This window comes from Caloenas nicobarica, chromosome 3, assembly GCF_036013445.1.
Source record: "Caloenas nicobarica isolate bCalNic1 chromosome 3, bCalNic1.hap1, whole genome shotgun sequence".
In the NCBI taxonomy this organism is placed as follows: Eukaryota; Metazoa; Chordata; class Aves; order Columbiformes; family Columbidae; genus Caloenas; species Caloenas nicobarica.
The window spans coordinates 460424-477554 of record NC_088247.1 but is presented as its reverse complement, the minus strand read 5'-3'; the positions used below and the strand labels follow the sequence as shown (position 1 = coordinate 477554).

The window sequence follows — 17131 nt, the reverse complement described above, 5'->3', positions numbered from 1 at the left end:
ATCCCTGGAGGGGTTAAAAATACACAGAGATGAGGTTCTCAGGGACATGGTGCAGTGCCAGGGCTGGAGGAACCGTCGGACTCTATCTTGAAGCTCTTTTCCAAACAAAATGCTATCGCCCTTGTCCCGACTGCAGCTCACGCCGGCCCCCAGCGCAGCAGCTGAGGTCCCCGTGGGGGCCGGCCCACCAGACCACCCACCGCAGCAAGCACGGGCTTTTGCGGATAAATCTGATATTTAATGCAATACCTATCTTTGAACAACAACAATCAGGGGAGAGCGCGAACGCAGTCCCCCACTACCACAAATTATGCAGTCGAGTTTCCCGCATTTGGGGAAATCGCAGGGGTCAGCACACCCGGAGTGCAAAGGATGAGCCTCGCCCTGGGAAAACCACCTGCCTGATCATGGTGTCTCCCCTGCCAGGTAAGTATGCCCACCACCCGCGCCCGCGCCGCCCCACGCCGCCCCGCGCACCCCTAGCACACGGACACCCCCGCGCCCACACCCACGCACGCCCACACGAGGCCTCGGCCCCGCCCTGCATCTCGCCCTCAGGCGGCGCCCACGCAGCGCTCGCGCACGCCCGTGGGCGGCGTTGTCTTGGCGCGGGGAGCTCCCGGCATGCCGCGCGGTGTCTTGTTTGCATGGCCACGCCCCACGCTCGGGGCCCCGCCCCTGGCGGTGCTGGCGGCGGAGCGGGGAGGGGCGGGGATCCGCGCCAGCGCCGGCACCGGGCGGCGCCCTGACCGGCAGCCCCGGCCCGCAGCGCCTTCCCTCCCGCCGCGCTGCCGCCCCGCGCCCCCGGCAGCAGCCGGCACGGACCAAGGCGGCTCCGCGGGCACCGGGGCTCGCCTGACCGTGGCCGGTGGCGGGAACGGCGCCGCCGCAGCGCCCGCCCCCTCCCGCGGCAGCTGTGACCAGCAGGTCTGGAGGTGCCGGCGGTGGGCCCGGTGACGATGAGTGCTGGTGACAAGTGTCCCCGGAGCCGGCAGGAAGGTGCCCCCGGCCCCTCTGTGTAGAGACAGACTCGGGGGACGGAGGAGCTGTCCAGGCCACCAGGACCCCCGAACAGTCGGGTTTCCAGTTTTCCATGTAATGAGCAAAAACCGCAGCAGTGCAGCTCCCTCCAGTGCTCAGGACCCCCGAGCCGTGTCCCCCAGGATCAGCAGGCAAGGGCTTGGGGGTCAATTGGGTCAGTTCTCAGCGGCCACCTCTAAAATCCGGGGAGCCGGGAATCCCGGGGTGTCCCCGGTCAACAGGAGCCGGGCTGGGCTGAGCAGGGACCTCTGTGTGCAGCGTGGGGGGAAGGAGACGAGGCACCGTCTCTGAGCTGAGGCCAGGCTGAGCACAGGGTCACGGAGCCGTGGATCACACCCGGAGGCAGAGAACACACAAGGACAAAGCTCAGCTGGAGCTGGCACCGGCCAGTGCTGCGTCAGGCAAGAAAAGCTTTTTAGAGCATCTTAATAGCAAGAGGAGGTCCAAGGAAAGCACTGCACTGGTACTTGTTGGACACCTGGATAATAGGGGTGAAGAAAAGGCGGTGGCATTTTGTGCAATTTCCCCCTCAGTTTTTAATAATAGTTATAGACTTTGGGCTGGTCCTCCGAGTCCAGGTTCCACGCCTGCGGGAGCAGTGACTGACCCCCTGTGCACGGTAACACTGCCAGATCGCCAGCGCGCGGGGCGGGGCCCTGAGCGTGGGGCGTGGCCATGCAAACAAGACACCGCGCGGCATGCCGGGAGCTCCCCGCGCCAAGACCACGGCGGTCGCGGGCGTGCGCGAGCGCTGCGTGGGCGCCGCCTGAGGGCGAGACGCGGGGCGCGGGCCGGGGCCTCGTGTGGGCCGTGCGTGGGTGTCGGCGCGGGGGTGTCCGTGTGCTGGGGGTGCGCGGGGCGGCGTGGGGCGGCGCGGGCGCGGGTGGTGGGCATACTTACCTGGCAGGGGAGACACCATGATCAGGCAGGTGGTTTTCCCAGGGCGAGGCTCATCCTTTGCACTCCGGGTGTGCTGACCCCTGCGATTTCCCCAAATGCGGGAAACTCGACTGCATAATTTGTGGTAGTGGGGGACTGCGTTCGCGCTCTCCCCTGGTGTTCTTGGTTAAGAGCAGAGTTTATGTACGTCTTCAGCCGAACTTCGAAGTGGGGGCTTCCACGGGAAGTGGGCGTCCAGCAAACCGAGTGTTTCGGGTGTTGACACCCATCCGGCCGCTGCAGCTGCGCTGGGGTTATCGCCCCACGAACCAGGCAGGCGGCTCCTAGGTGGGGGAGTTCAGTTGATTTTCGTGCTAATTTCCACGTAGTTTCTTTCCGTGGTTTTGAAATCACGGAAACGCGTTCCCACCGGGAAACCTGGGCCCTGTGTCACCCCAGGTACCTGCGCACAGCTAAGCCCCACAGCAAGAGGAACAAAAATCTTTTAGAAACCCCTAAGCCAAATGTAGCAAGACTAGGCCTAATGTAACAGAAACCTGACAGAGAAACAACAGCTCTATGGACACTGGACATGAGGCAAAGCAGGATGTCCTTGGCTGGCGAGCTGGGCAAGCGGAATGTTCCACTAAGTGAAGAGCTACGTCACTTCTGCTGAGTAGCAGCACAAAATGACAATGTGCATGGTCAAGAAGCGACACTGGGGGAGGCACCAGCTGCGAGGACACCGGGGACACCAGAGACCCCTGACAGACTCTGGAATACCAAAGACAGACTGCCGGCAAAGGGCGGGGTGATGGAAATAGTTTCTGTTTAATGCATTAACTAAGCGGTAGAAACGAAGGAATATGCAACAGGTGTATGGAATAAATACCAAGAAGTGCGAATCGCGCGCACAGTCGATTGGAGAGCGATCCTGGGAGCGTCCGGCACGCTGCAATCAAAGTGCTGCTTTTTAACACTTTCAAAACCGCCGTTCTGCCGCCTTTTCGGTACCGTTTTCCAGAACATGGCCCCGCAGCTTCTCAGGGTTCCAGACGTCCCCACCGCGCAACCTGGACACACAGCTCCCTACAACCACCCGCCTGACTGCACAAACTCACACGTAAACCCTTCCTTTTCCGACCACAAATGAGACTAAATCTGTTTTTGACCAAGAAAGCCAGGGGAGAGCGCGAACGCAGTCCCCCACTAACCACAAATTATGCAGTCGAGTTTCCCGCATTTGGGGAAATCGCAGGGGTCAGCACACCCGGAGTGCAAAGGATGAGCCTCGCCCTGGGAAAACCACCTGCCTGATCATGGTGTCTCCCCTGCCAGGTAAGTATGCCCGCCACCCGCGCCCGCGCCGCCCCACGCCGCCCCGCGCACCCCCAGCACACGGACACCCCCGCGCCGACACCCACGCACGGCCCACACGAGGCCCCGGCCCGCGCCCCGCGTCTCGCCCTCAGGCGGCGCCCACGCAGCGCTCGCGCACGCCCGCGACCGCCGTGGTCGTGGCGCGGGGAGCTCCGGCATGCCGCGCGGGACTGATCTGCATGGCCACGCCCCCGCCGGCCCCGCCCCGCGCTCTGGCGATCCCGGCCCCGCTGCGGTCCGTCCCGCCCCCGCGGGTTCGGGCGGGGGCTCCTCCCCGGCAGCGCGCGTGGGGGAGGCGGTGCCCCCAGCCCCGCGGGGCGGGCTTCAAAGCAGCGTGGAGGGTCCCGCCCCGCACCCCAGGAGTCAGACAGACACACGGACAGGATGCTGCGGGCTTTATTCATCCCCAGTCCCCCCGCGGTGAGGCAGCCCCGGGACACAGCGCGCCCAGCACCCCCAGGCCCCCCCGGCCGCTGTACAGGCACCGCCCCCCGCCCCGCTCAGGGGGTCTTGGCTTTCCGGCGCTGGGTGCCCCACAGCAGGAGGGACAGCGACAGGGTGACGGCTCCCAGGATCCCGCAGAACAGCAGCACGGGGAACGTGCCCTGCGAGGAGGCAGCTGTGAGCAGCGCTGTCCCCCCCAGGTCCCGCCGGGGGACACTCGGGGACAGGGATCGCGCCCCACAGGCGCTCACCTCCCGCAGGCACTTGTACCCGTGGAAGGGGCTGTTGCAGAGGCACTGGACGAGGCCGGGGCCGTCCGGGGCACAGGCGGCGTTCTCAGGGCATGGCCAGGCTGGCGGGGCAGAGCGGGGGGTCATGGGGACAGGCCAGGGACACCCCCCCGCCAGCCCCACGGCACCCAATGCCAGGGACACAGCCCCCCCACCCCGCGCCATACCGAGCTCCCTGGAGCTGTTGCAGAGGTTCCTCTGGCCCCGGCACAGCCGGCTGCTCCCGTTCACCGTCACCTCCACCCAGGCGCCGCTCCCGCCTGGGCACTCCAGTGCCAGCGGCACCGCGCTGGGGACAGAGCTCAGCACCGCACCCGGGAACGGAGCTCAGCACCCGGCACTGCGCTGGGAGGAGAGCCTGGCACCCGGCACCGTGCCAGGGGTACGGCTCAGCGCCCGGCCCCACGTCCCCCAGTACTCACAGGCACTGCAGTTGGGTGAAGCCCAGGAAGGAGCCGTTGGGGAGGGTTGTCAGCGGGTTGTCTGTCAGGTCCCTGCAAGCACACACCAGGCACATGGACCCTCACCCGCCACTGCCCCGGGTGCTCACAAACAGCACCAGCCCCAGCACGGCCCCGGGCTGTGGAACAGGGTGGGGGTCTCCTCTCTGCACGGCATCACCACCTGGGGCCAGGCTGCTCCCCAGCAGGGACAACAGCCCCAGGGAAGGGACAAGGAACCTCTGGGATGGTGTCACAGGGGCACAGAGTGGTTTGCGTTGGAAGGGACCCTGAAAAATCATCTAATTCCAAGACCCCTGGCATGGGCAGGAACACCTTCCACCAGACCAGGTTGCTCAGAGCCCTGTTCAGCCTGGCCTTGAACACTCCCAGGGATGGAGCATCCACAGCTTCTCCGGGCAGCCTGTGTCAGCTCCTCACCAGCCCCATAGTGAAGAATTTCTCCCTCATATCTGATCTAAATCCACCCTCTTTTAGTTTAAAACCATCATCCCTTGTCCTATGACAACAGGCCCTGCTCAGAAGTCTGTCCTCATCTTTCTTATCAGCCCCTTTTAAGTCCAGAAAGGCCGCACTAAGGTCTCCCCGGAGCTTCTCTTCTCCAGCTGGACCCCCCAGCTCTCTCAGCCCGTCCTCCCAGCAGAGCTGTTCCAGCCTCGGGTCATTCCTGGGGCTCCTCTGGCCCCTCTCCAGCAGGTCCATGTGTGTCCTGTGCTGAGGCCCCAGAGCTGGCCCAGCACTGCAGGGGGGGCTCACCAGAGCGGGGCAGAGGGGCAGGATCCCCCCAGACCTGCTGCTCACGGGGCTGGGGACGCAGCCCAGGACACGGGTGGTTTCTGGGCTGCCAGCGCACATGGCCGGGTCATGGCGAATGTCTCACCCCAGCACCAGCCTGGATTGATACCGGGGTTGCCCCGACCCAGGTGCAGGACCTTGCACTTGGCCTTGTTGAACCTCATGAGGTTCGCATGCACCCCCAACCAGCCTGCCCAGGTCCTTGGGGATGCCAACCACCCCTCTAGCAAATCAACTGCACCACGCAGCCTGGTGCCAGCCGCAGAGCTGCCAAGGGTGTGCGCAATCCCACTGCATCATTAATAAAGACATTGAACAGTGCTGGTCCCAATACAGACACCGCTCATTACTGGTTTCCACTCGGACACTGAGCCATCGGCTGTAACTCTGTGGACGCAGCCATCCGGACAGTTCCTTGTCCATCCGACAGCCCATCCATTAACCTCATCTCTCCCCAGCTTAGTGAGGCCCAAAGCCTTACAGAAGTCAGGACAGAGGACACCAATTGCTTCTCTCCTGTCCGCCTGCACGGTCCCTCTGTTGTAGGTCACCAGGCTGGTCAGGCACGGTTTGCCCTTGGTGAAGCCATGCTGGCTGTCACCTCCCTGTCACCTGTGTGCCCTGGCAGAGCTTCCAGGAGCTGACCGGGCACAGAGGTGCAGCTGCCTGGCTGGTGGTTCCCAGAGTCCCCGCTGTTACCCCTGGGGGTGACGTTTCCCTTGTCCAGTGACTGGGGACTCCCCCAGGCTACCATGGGTGTTCAAACACGATGGAGAGCGGCTGGTGTCCCCTGGGAAGCAGGCGCCACAGGGCCCGGGGACAGCAGGGCACTGGGAGACAGGGGAGATGGGGACCAGCGACTCAAGGCTGCGCTGGCCCCGGGGCCCATTGAGGGGGGGTCCCACCTGACCCACCCCAGAGCCCTCTCCCTGCCCCTCGTGGGGAGCAGGAGGGGGCGCAAGGGGGCACGTGGACTCACAGGACAACGGTGGCTGCGGCCTCAGCCAACGCCGGGGGGAGGCTGCGCAGGGAACAGTTGCTCAGGTCCAGCCTGGGAGGGGGCAGCAGTGGGGGAGGGATGTCAGTGTGCCTGGCACTCCCTGCACCCCCATCCCACGTGTTCCCCACCCTGCACACCCCCATCCTGCATGTCCCCCACCTACACCCCGTCCCTATGCAGCCCCCACCCACCCCCCCGTCCTGCGTGTCCCCCACCGACACACCCTCTGCCCTGTGCACCCCCATCCCGCGAGTTCCCCACCCCGCACGCCCCCACCCCGCATTCCCCTGACCCCCCCATACCCCCCAACACCTGCCCTGTCACCCTCCTGTGCCAGGCACCCTCCCACACCCCATCATGTGGCCCTCAACACCCTCTGCACCCCCAGCACCCCCCAACCCGTGCACCTCTCCCGTGCCCCCACGACCCCCCCGCGCCGCCCCGTACCCGAGCAGCCGCTCCGGGCGGGCGCCCCGCTCCCGGCAGCACCGTCCGTCGCTCTCGGCACCGGCCCGGGATGCGCAGTACCGGGACACGACCGAGTTGTTCCGCGGCGGCCCCGGGCAGAGCCCGCACACCTGGGGGGTGTCCGGCGGGGCTCGGGCAGCGCCAGCACCCGCACGGGCACCCCCACCCCCGGGCACTCGTGTCCCCGACCCCCGAGCCACCCCCAGCACCCCCGACTCCCGGACACTCCCGACCCGGGCACCCTCCGACACCCCCCGACCGGGAACTCACCGACCCCCGGGTCCCTCCCCCGGAGCCCCCGACCTGGGCACCTCCGACCCCGGGCATCCCCGCCCCGGGCACCCCGCGCTGTGCCCCGGTCCCGCCGCTCACCGCCGCTCCGCCGGCGGCCCCGGGCAGCAGCAACAGCAGCAGCAGCAGCAGCAGCAGCGACCCGCCCATGGCCGCGGCAGAGCCCGCGCAGCCCGCCCCCGCGGCTGTTCCGGTGCGCCCCGCGGGACACGCCCGCTGCCACGCGCCCCCTGGCGGGACAGGCGGGGAGCACCGGCCGGCGCTGCCCGACGGACCGGGCGGGACCGGGGCGCTCCCGGTCCCCGCGGCACGGCCCGGGGCCGGCGCTGCGCCACCGGCACCGGGCGCTCCCCGCCTGTCCCCGAGCAGCGGCGGGTGCCGCGCCGTGCCGCGCCGCGCCGCCCGCTGCCAGCGCCTCGGCCGCGGCCCGGCCGGCGGGAGCGGGTAGGGAGCAACCGGCCGGCCCCGGCAGCGGGCACGGCTGGGGCAGCCCCGGCGGGAGGGGCCGGGAGCACCGGCCAGGGGCAGAAGGCGGCGGAGCTACCGGGAGCGGGAACCCCGGCCCGCGCGGGGGGATGCGGGCGGGGAAGCCCCCGGTCCCCGGCACGGCAGGGGCGGGCTGCGGGGCGCCGGGCACAGGGCGCGGCCGGTCCCTCCAGCGGGCGGGGCCCCGGGAGACCCCGGCGTGGTCGGGCGGCCTCGGGGCGGGCCCGCGTCACCCCCACCGCGGGTCGGGACCGCGACCCCGCAGCGAGGGAACGAGGGGACGCCGGGGCGCGGTGACCCGCCCGGGGCAGCGGACCGGGACCGGGGCGGGGGCGGCACCGCCCACCCCACCGGGGCCGCCGGTGGTCGCTGACGCCATCGCGGGGCCGCGCGGAAGCGGCGGTGAGGGCAGCGCGGGCCCCTCCGCGCGTCATCAGGGCGCGCCGGCGGCTGGCGGGGCGGCACGTGGGCCGAGCTCCGCCGCGCCGGTCGCCGCCGCCGGTGAGTGTCGCACCGGGGCCGCCGGGGCTCCTCAAGGTCACGGCCCGCCCGGGAGCGGCCCCGCCGGGCTCGGACCGCACGCAGGGGCCGGGGCTTGTCCTGCGGCGGCCGGTCCCGCTGCGTCCTCAGGCGGCACCGGCGGCACCGGCGCTGCGGGGAGCCGGGCCCGGGGCTGGGTCGCTGGGGACAACAGGGACAGGGAGCTGGGCCTCGGGCTGGGGGCACGGGGGACCCGCGGGGACCGGGGAGCCGGACCTCGGGCTGGGGGCAGCGGGACGAGGAAGTAACGGCGCCGGACAGGGCGGCGGGGCCGCAGCCCCGGGACACCGGGCACCCTGGCGCCGGCGGAGCGGCGCCGCGGCCCGGGGACGCTGAGCTGTGGAGGGATGGAGGCTTGAGCCGGGCGCACGGGGCTCTGAGGGGAGGGGGCAGCGGGGCCTTGGGCCGGGGCCACCGGGGCACGCCGAGGCCGGAGGCAGCAGCGCCTCAGGGACACCGAGGGCTGCGGGAACCTTGGGCTGCGGGGCCGCCGGAGGGGCCGTCCGGGCCGCGGCGCTGCCCCCGCCGCGTTTGGTCTCCACGGAGGAATGCGGTGGGGCGACCTTGGACCCTGGCCGGGAGCTGCGCCGCGTGGGGTGGTGGCGGGACAGGCACAGGGACACGGACGGTGCGTGCGAGGCGGGAGGCGCTGCCCTCTCACCCGCTTCCCTCCCGCCCGGCGCTGCCGTGGGGCCCCGCGCTGGCCCCGGTCCCCGGCCCCGCGGCGGGCAGGCTCGGGCGGGCTGTGCCGGGCGCAGGGCTGCCAGGCAGGGCCCTAATCCCCCCCGGCATGCGCGGGGCAGGCATTCCTCCGGGGATCACAGTGCCAGCCCCCCGCCCGCCCCCTGCTTCGTCCTCCGTGCGTCCCGTGCTGCCCCGTGGCAGCCCCAGCGCTGCCCCCTGGGTGCGGGGGTGTGGGGTCCCCCCGCATCCCGCACCCCCTGCCCCTTCAGCACGCACCGTTCCCTGGCACGCGCCACTCCTGGCTCCCTGCTCCCCGCAGCCCCATGCCTGCTGGTGGAGGCAGAGGGGGGGTCCCATTCATGCCCCCTCCCTGCCCCACTGCTGGGGCTGCCCAGTGCCCCCTCCTGCTCTGCCGGGGCTGGGGCAGAGGCTCGGGGGGGCCCTGAGGATGTGCCTGTGAACGGGGCAGGGGAACTCAGGCCTCTGCTCCGTCTCATGCCGCCCAGAGCCTCTGGGGCTGTCAGTCCGCCTTGGTCTGTCCATCCATCCCTGGCTGTGTGGGGCACATGTCATGGGGGTCACCCTGCCCAGCCTCTGCTCAGCTGGGCCAGCGTCCCCGGGCTCCTCCTGCACCTCCTCGCCAGCGCAGCCCGGGCTCCGCTGCTTGTCCGTCTGTCCTCCCAGCCCCGTCTGTGGGTTCTTAGGGGCCGGGGGCTGCCGGCGGGGCCGGTCCTGCTGGGTGGGCTGCTGTGGGGGTGGTTTCCTGGCGCCAGGGCTGGGGCGGTTGTGCTGGGCTTGGCGGGGCTCTGGCACCGGGGGCGGCTCTGCCGGGCTTGGCGGGGCTGCGCGGTGCCGGGGCGGTTGGGTTGTGTTGTGTTTGGCTGCAGCAGGGCCGGTGCTGCGGGGCTTGGCAGCGCTGTCCCGCACCGGGGGCGGGGGTGTTGGGTTTGGCAGCAGAGGGGCCAGTCCTGCAGGGCTTGGCAGAGCCGTGTGGGGCTGGCAGGGCCGGTGCTGCCGGGGTCCTGGGTGGGACTGTTTTTGCAACCGTGGCCTTGGTGCTTTTTGGAAGAGGTGTGCGTTTCCCTTGGCGGGGGCAAGTTGGGTAACCTGGGGCGTGGGTGCTGAGCCCAGCCCAGAAAGGAGGAGGAGAAGGGTTAAATGCACGTTCCTCCTCTGGCCTGGCCCCCCCGCAGTGGGTCCTTGGGGCTGAGAGGAGTGAGCGAAGGTCCCTGCGGTATAAGGTACAGTTCCTTCACGTAGCCCGCCCGGTGCTGACACCCGACTCTCCTCCTGCAGCTCTGAGCACCGAGGAGATGCCGGCCGGGCCGTGCTGCCGGCGGGGCTGCCAGGGCTCGCCGTGCCCATGAGGCCGGTGGGGCGCAGCCGAGGAGGGCGGTCGGGCAGTGGCAGCTCCGGCGGTGTGGCAGCGAGAGGAGCATCTGGCCATGGAGTTCACGGTGATCGACTACAGCATCTTCGCGCTGCTGCTGGTGCTGTCGTCGGCCATCGGGCTGTTCTACGCGCTGAGCGGGGACCGGCAGCGCACGGTGCAGGAGTTCCTCCTGGCCAACCGCAACATGGGCTGCCTGCCCGTCGCCCTCTCCCTGCTGGCCACCTTCCAGTCGGCCGTGGCCATCCTGGGCGCGCCGGGCGAGATCTACCGCTTCGGCACCGAGTACTGGTTCCTCGGCTGCTCCTACTTCCTGGGGCTGCTCATCCCGGCTCACATCTTCGTCCCCGTCTTCTACCGCCTGCGCATCACCAGCACCTATGAGGTGAGCTGGGTCATCCCTGCGGGGACGGGGGGACACGTGAAGCCCAGTGCCCGGTGGGACACACAGGGGGGCACGTGGCCTCGGGGGACGAGCTGACAGCGTCTGGGAGGGGTCTGGCTCCCGTCCCTCACTGCCCTGTGCCCGTGTCCGGCATCCAGCCTGCCCTGCCCCATCAGGGCTCCTGTCCGGCTTCTCCAGTGCCCAGTCCCACCCCCAGGCACCTCTCCCCCCCCAGCAGCGCTGGCCAGCCCCATCATGTCCCTGCGGCAGCAGGAGCCGAGGTGCCAGGGCAGGGCTGCCTGCCCTCCCTGCATCCCTGCTGCCGTGGGGCGAACATGGGGGAGGCAGGGGACATCCCCCCAGCTCGGGACCTGGGTGGGACAGTGCACTGATGTGTCTCCCCCGCAGTACCTGGAGCTGCGCTTCAACAAGACGGTGCGGGTATTCGGCACCATCACCTTCATCTTCCAGATGGTGAGTAGGGTGGGGGGTCCGGGGGAGTGGGATGCCCAGGGGGCCGTGCACAGCTGCAGCGCTGCTCTCCCCGCAGGTCATCTACATGGGGGTGGTGCTGTACGCGCCCGCGCTGGCCCTCAACGCAGGTGAGGGTGACAGGAGCTGGGGGGCTGGGAGCCCTGTCCTGCGTGGGGGGCTGCCCCCCGCCCCCCACTTGTTAACAGCCTCTGCTGCTTTCAGTGACGGGCTTTGACCTCTGGAGCGCGGTGCTCACCATGGGGCTGGTCTGCACGCTGTACACCACGCTGGTGAGTCCTGCGCCGTGCCTGCCCGGGGGACGCCCATGTCCCCACCACTGCCTGCCCGGGGGACACCCATGTCCCCGCCGTGGTGACAGGCGCCATGTCCCCGCCGTGCCACGGTGACGGCTGCCATGCCTCCGTAGGGTGGGCTGAAGGCCGTGATCTGGACCGACGTGTTCCAGACGCTGGTGATGTTCGCGGGGCAGCTGGCCGTCATCGTGGTGGGCGCCCAGCGGGTGGGCGGCATGGCCCGTGTCTGGCGCCTGGCCGAGCAGGCGGGCAAGATCTCCGGCATCGAGTGAGCACCCTGCTCCTGCTGTGACCCCCGAGCGGCTGCACCCCACGTCACGCCGTGGGGACACGCAGGGTGGCTGGGAGGTGCCCGGGTTGGGCGTGAGGGGCCCTGGCACAGCAAACGGGGCCATTCCCACCGCTCCCTTTCCCGTGCCGTGGGGTGCAGGTGCCGGTGAGGAGCCAGCACTGTGACCCCCCCGGTGCCTCTCCACAGCCTGAACCCCGACCCGTTCGAGCGGCACACGTTCTGGACTCTGGCCGTGGGCGGCGTGTTCATGATGCTGTCGCTGTATGGGGTGAACCAGGCGCAGGTGCAGCGCTACCTGAGCGCCCGCAGCGAGCGCGAGGCCAAGCTGTGAGTGGGGCCGGGGCTGGGGGTCACCGTGCCGTGGGACCCCCCCCGCCCCGCCCTGACGCCTGCCCGGGCCCGCAGCTCCTGCTATGCCGTGTTCCCCTGCCAGCAGATTGTGCTCTGCCTCAGCTGCCTCACCGGCCTCGTCATGTTCGTCTACGACCAGGAGCACCCGCTGGCCCAGCACCCCAGCTCCTCTGACCAGGTGGGTTCTGGACCCCCAGCCCCTCCCGCAGCCCACGGGGCCGGACCCCGCTCCCCTGGCCCCCCACCCCGCGGGCGCTGACCCCTCTCCCCAGCTGGTGCTGTACTTCGTGATGGACGTGCTGCGGGACCTGCCAGGGCTGCCCGGGCTCTTCGTCGCCTGCCTCTTCAGCGGGTCCCTCAGGTGAGCCGGTGTCCCCGGGGTGGGTTGGGGGGGTCCCGGCCGAGCCCCCTCTCCCGCTCCTGCTCCCTCTCCCCCGCAGCACCATCTCCTCCGCCTTCAACTCTCTGGCCACGGTGACGATGGAGGACCTGGTGCGGCCGCACTGCCCCGGGCTGTCGGAGTCGCGGGCCACGCTGCTCTCCAAGCTGCTGGGTGAGCGGGGGCTGCGCGGGGGCGGCGCTGGGGGTGCCCAGAGCCGCCATGACCCCCCCTGCTCTCCCAGCTCTCGGTTATGGACTGCTGTGCCTGGGGATGGCCTACGTGTCCTCCATGCTGGGCCCCGTGCTGCAGGTAGGGGCGGGGGCGCGGGGCCCCCCCAGCTCCGGTTCCCGGTGAGGCGCCGGTGCTGAGAGCCGTGTCTCCGCAGGCGGCCATCAGCATCTTCGGCATGGTGGGGGGCCCGCTCCTGGGGCTCTTCTGCCTGGGCATGTTCTTCCCCTGTGCCAACCCCACGGTGAGTGTCCCCCCGCCCGGCCGGGGACGCGGGCCCCGCGGGGTCAGTGCCGGGGGGCCGGGGGTCAGCGCCTCCCTCCTCCCCGGCACAGGGTGCTGTTGTGGGGCTGCTGGCGGGCCTGGCCATGGCCTTCTGGGTGGGCATCGGCAGCCTGGTGAGCAGCGTGGGGGCGGCCCCCCCGCCCAATGGCACCGCACTGACCCCCGTGGGCAACCTCACGACTGCCCTGGCCAGCACCCTGCTGGCCCCCACGCCAGCGCCTGAGAGGTGAGCGGACGGGGGGCTCGGTGCTGCGGCTGTGGGATGGGGGTGCGGAGGCACTGCTCTGTGCCCCCCATCTGCCCCGTGCCCCCCACCTCTTCCCCCCCTCACCCCCATCTCCCGCAGGCCCAAGGGGCTGCAGAAGTTCTACAGCCTGTCCTACATGTGGTACAGCGCCCACAACTCCACCACCGTCATCCTGGTGGGGCTCCTGGTCAGCCTGATCACCGGTGAGTGCGGGGGGGGCGGGCCGGGGTGACCCCACTCCCGCTCACCCCCCGCTCTGCCCCCAGGCCCCACGCCGGCCGCGGCCGTGGATCCCCGCACCATCTACCCCGTGCTGCCGCGCCTGCTCTGCTGCCTGCCCCACAAGTACCGGCAGCGGCTGTGCTGCGGAGTGGCCTTCCCGGCACAGGTGAGGGGCCCGGACCCCCGCACCAGGGGGGGACACGTGGCATCGTTCCCCCCCTGTGCTCCTGCTGCCCCCCGCTCTGTCCCCGCAGGACACCGACCATGCAGATGCTGCGGTGAAGAGCAATGGGATGAGCAACGGGGTGGCCAACGGGCTGGCCCATCCCGGGCGGCGGGAGGAGGAGGAGGGACAGGGCTACGTCCGCATGGCCGGCGCCCCCACCTACGCCCTGCAGGAAACCTCCTTCTGAGCGCCCCCCGGCATGGGGGTCCCGGCTGCCCCCCACACCCTTCTCCAGCGCCCCCCGCCTGGGGCATGGCCGAGGAGCACCAAATAACCGAGGAGCACCAAATAACCGGGAGGGGCTGCGTCCCTGCCGGGGGGGCTGCCTGCCCCTGCCCCACGCCCGAGGGGCTCTGGGACCACGGGTGTGGGGGCGATGGGAGCAGTGCCGTCCCCCCCCAGGCCGGGACGCTGCCCGGTGCCCCTGGCCCGGCCATGTGCCTTACGCCCCGCTCCCAGGCCAGGGGCCCGCCTGCAACCCCCAGGGCGCCGAGCGCCCCCCCGGCCCCCGTCACCCCCCTCTGTGTTTGTTGTCCCCCAATAAATGGTTCTGGAGCGCAGGTGTTGGGAGCCCTGGGGCCAGCCCCACACACAGCTCTCCTGCTGTCCCCCAGCAGCCCGTGGGGACATGGCCCTGTGTCCCAAGGCGGGGGGGCCCCGCTGTCCTGGCATGGGAGCCTCGCCAGCCAGGGAGATTTACGGCTGCAGCCTTGGCCCTGGCCCCTTTCCCATGGCACAGGGCCGGCAGGGGGGCCCGGCTGGGGGAGCCAGGTGAGCACAGCCCGGGGGGCAGCTGCTCCGCGGCTGGGGGGCACAGGGCCCCCAACACCCCTTCTCCCTGCTGCTCCATCTCCCCACCCTCGGGGCACAGCCAGGGCACAGGGTAGGGGTCCAGGAGGCCCGTCCCAGTGCAGCCGAGGCAGGAGGCAGGCAGGGGGGGCTTGCTGCAGGTTTATTGCTGCGGGTGGGGCCGGGCACCCCCAGCCCCATGGGCAGTGTGGGGTGTGCACCCCCCCATTCTCTGTGCACCCCCTCACCCACACCTGCCCACCCTGTGTCCCCGGGGGGTCCTGCCCCTGCGGCTGTGTGGGGTGGGATGGAGCTGGGATCCCGCGGCCTGCAGAGCTCGGGACCCCTGTGCAGGGTTGGGGTGCGGACCCCATTGGCACCAACCCCCCGCCCTGGCTGCTGCCCCCAGTCCACCCCCGGGGCACAGCGTCCCTGTCCTGGGGGTGCAGAGCAGGCGTGGAGGCTCCTGTGGCTGTGGGCACCCTGGGGGTCAGGGCAGGCTGTCCCCCATTGCCAGCCTGCTGTCCCCCATTGCCAGCCTGCTGTCCCCTGGGCCTGTGTGCTGGTGGCTGCTGGCGGCTGCCCCGGGGGGGTCAGAAACGGGTACCCCCCAAGGGCTGGTGTAGAGGCGGGAGCGCATTGGCCATTTCTGCAAGAAAGAGAGAGGGGCCGGGGCTGGGAGGGTGGTCTCTGTCCTGCTGCTGACGGTGCCCCATGCCTGGGGACAGGGGGACCCCGGGGACCAACTGCTGGTGTGCACGGGGCGTGCTGGGGTCCCCGGGGTGGGGGGCTGTGGTCCAAGGGAATGGGTGCTGGAGTGCACTGGGGGCCCCAGGGACCAGCCCCAGGGACCAGCCCCATCATACACTGGGGACCTCAGGGACCAGCTCCGTTATGTGCTGGGGACCCCAGGGACCAGCTCCATCATGCAATGGGGACCCCAGGGACCAGTTCCATCATGCAATGGGGACACCGGGGACCAGCCCCATCGTGCATTGGGGACACCAGGGACCAGCTGCATCATGCACTGGGGACCCAGGGGCTGGCTGCTGGCACGCGCAGGGGACAATGGGGGACCCAGGGACTGGGTGCTGCCATGCAAGGGGCACCCCGGGGCGTGGTGCTGGGGAGCTGCGCCCCAAGGCAGGAGTGCTCTGTTCTCACCTTCATGGGGTGCAGGAGGGGGTCTCTGTGGGGCGGGCAGGAAGGTGCTGGCGGGGGGGGCCCGTGGCCCAGCGCGTGGCTGAGGTGGGCGATGTAGCTGGTGGCCAGGACGAGGACGTCCAGCTTGGAGAGCTTGGTGCCGGGGGGCACGGCGGGCAGCGCTGCCTGCAGCGACAGGAAGGCCCGGCGCAGCGCCCGCACCCGGCTCCTCTCCCGCGCCGCGTTCTGGGGGCACGGCAGCCCTGGGGGACCCTGTGGCGAGGGGGGGGCTGAGCCAGCACAGGGCCCACAGCACCCCGCAGCTGAGGCTGGGGTGGGCACTGTCACCTCCAGAAGGGACAGGGACAGCACCCATCCTCCGTGATGACACCTGTCCATGGGGAGCCCAGGCAACCCATGGGGTGTCTGTGTCCCCCACCTGCACACCACTGGGCTCAATTCTGCACCAGCATGGGGTGGGCTGGTGCTGCCCGGTGTGCGCCCCCTCCTCATAGCAGCCCCTGCAGCCCGGGGGCGCCCTGTGCCAGCTGGCTCTGCTGCAGCGGGGCAAGAGGTGACAGGCATGTCCCCGGGCTCCCTGCCGCCACCGCACGTGGGGTCTGTGGGGTCCCGCTCCCACGCTCCAGCTCCTTACCTGTCCTGCTGCCGGGGGGCTCCCCTGCTCGCCAGAAGGAGGCCGTGGGGTGCTGCCTGCGCCCACTCCCTGACAGCGCCGGGGGGCTCGTGTGGGGCTGCAGGGACCCCTCCTGCCCTGGGAGCCGGGGGCAGCGATGGCTGGGGGGCAGCCGTGCGTGGCCAGCCCCGCTCTGCACCCCCCGCCAGCGCCTGCCCCTGCGATCTCGGCCATGCTGGGTCCCCTGGCAGCCGCTGCCCACGCTCCTGCCCACACCTCGGCCCCACCAAGCGCCAGTGGGTCAGGGCGCCCCGGGGAGCACCGGTGCGTCCCCCGCTGCCTCCCAGCACGGCCCGCAGCCTCGTCTGGGCGGGCGTCTCGCCTCCCCCTCCTTGGCACTGTGGGATGAGCAGGAGGATCTGGGCTGTCCCAGCCGGAGCCTCCCCCGGGCCGTGGCCGCCCACGACACCCCGTTCGCCCCACGGCGCGGCCCCAGCACCGCAGGAGCCGCTGGGCCCCAGGTGGGGCACCGCAGGCACAGGGCACCCACGGGTCACTCCGTGCCCTGGCCCCACACACAGCTCGTGCGCCCCAGGCCCTGCCCGTGGGGTCACAGACCAGTGCTGGTGCAGCCGCCTGCACCAACAGGCCCACCCCGGGGGGGTCCCACACCTGCTGCCCCCTGGCATGGGCTGCAGGGGACCCCTGGGTGCTGCCCCACCCCTGTCCCCTGGCTCCAGCCCCCGCACACTGGGAGCTGGGGGCACCCCGGCACCCCCGGCCCCAGCTGGGCAGCGGGTGAGGATCCCTGAGGGGCCGGGCTGGTGTGGAGGAGGCACAGGGGGGCAGCTGGGGGCACCCACGGGGCCATGGAGAGCCAGGCAGCCCCTGCTACACCACCCTGCCCCACGCGGCTCTGCAGGGACCACGGGACCTCCAGCCCCACACGGGACCCCCGTTCATCAGCTCCTCTGGGGCTGCAGAGCTGCTCCCAGCGGCTGTGGGTGATG

At 70.5% G+C, this 17131-nt stretch overlaps 3 protein-coding genes and 3 non-coding genes across 7 annotated transcripts; 2 read left to right on the top strand and 4 right to left on the bottom strand.

Moving 5' to 3' along the window:
* Positions 1-270: 270 nt before the first annotated feature.
* On the bottom strand, positions 271-434 carry LOC135987849 (U1 spliceosomal RNA). Its single transcript, XR_010606084.1, has one exon. It is a non-coding gene; the product is annotated as a U1 spliceosomal RNA (small nuclear RNA).
* Positions 435-1933: 1499 nt separating this feature from the next.
* LOC135987848 (U1 spliceosomal RNA) lies at positions 1934-2097 on the top strand. Its single transcript, XR_010606083.1, has one exon. It is a non-coding gene; the product is annotated as a U1 spliceosomal RNA (small nuclear RNA).
* Positions 2098-3101: 1004 nt separating this feature from the next.
* LOC135987832 (U1 spliceosomal RNA) lies at positions 3102-3266 on the bottom strand. Its single transcript, XR_010606067.1, has one exon. It is a non-coding gene; the product is annotated as a U1 spliceosomal RNA (small nuclear RNA).
* Positions 3267-3778: 512 nt separating this feature from the next.
* ATRAID (all-trans retinoic acid induced differentiation factor) lies at positions 3779-7235 on the bottom strand. Its single transcript, XM_065632417.1, has 7 exons — positions 7131-7235; positions 6738-6868; positions 6270-6341; positions 4457-4528; positions 4202-4323; positions 3996-4096; positions 3779-3905 (listed from the first exon to the last, which is right to left on the bottom strand). The coding sequence occupies exons 1-7, from the start codon at positions 7197-7199 to the stop codon at positions 3801-3803; spliced, it is 672 nt and encodes a 223-aa protein (XP_065488489.1). The 5' UTR covers positions 7200-7235; the 3' UTR covers positions 3779-3800.
* A 56-nt stretch (positions 7236-7291) lies between these two features.
* SLC5A6 (solute carrier family 5 member 6) lies at positions 7292-14115 on the top strand. Of its 2 annotated transcripts, none has more exons than XM_065632413.1 (16): positions 7292-7493; positions 10056-10534; positions 10943-11008; positions 11085-11136; positions 11231-11298; positions 11436-11590; positions 11801-11941; positions 12020-12143; positions 12238-12326; positions 12406-12518; positions 12589-12656; positions 12733-12819; positions 12911-13086; positions 13207-13310; positions 13374-13495; positions 13584-14115. In XM_065632413.1, the coding sequence occupies exons 2-16, from the start codon at positions 10205-10207 to the stop codon at positions 13740-13742; spliced, it is 1854 nt and encodes a 617-aa protein (XP_065488485.1). In that variant the 5' UTR covers positions 7292-7493; positions 10056-10204; the 3' UTR covers positions 13743-14115. The 2 variants fall into 2 exon arrangements, with proteins under 2 accessions (XP_065488485.1, XP_065488486.1); XM_065632414.1 differs by lacking the exon at positions 7292-7493 and adding an exon at positions 7552-8036.
* Positions 7590-10124, bottom strand: LOC135986472 (basic proline-rich protein-like). Its single transcript, XM_065630434.1, has 5 exons — positions 9342-10124; positions 8737-8975; positions 8475-8657; positions 8292-8412; positions 7590-8216 (listed from the first exon to the last, which is right to left on the bottom strand). Exons 1-5 carry the CDS (start codon positions 10122-10124, stop codon positions 7590-7592), a joined length of 1953 nt encoding a protein of 650 aa, XP_065486506.1.
* Positions 14116-17131: the final 3016 nt, after the last annotated feature.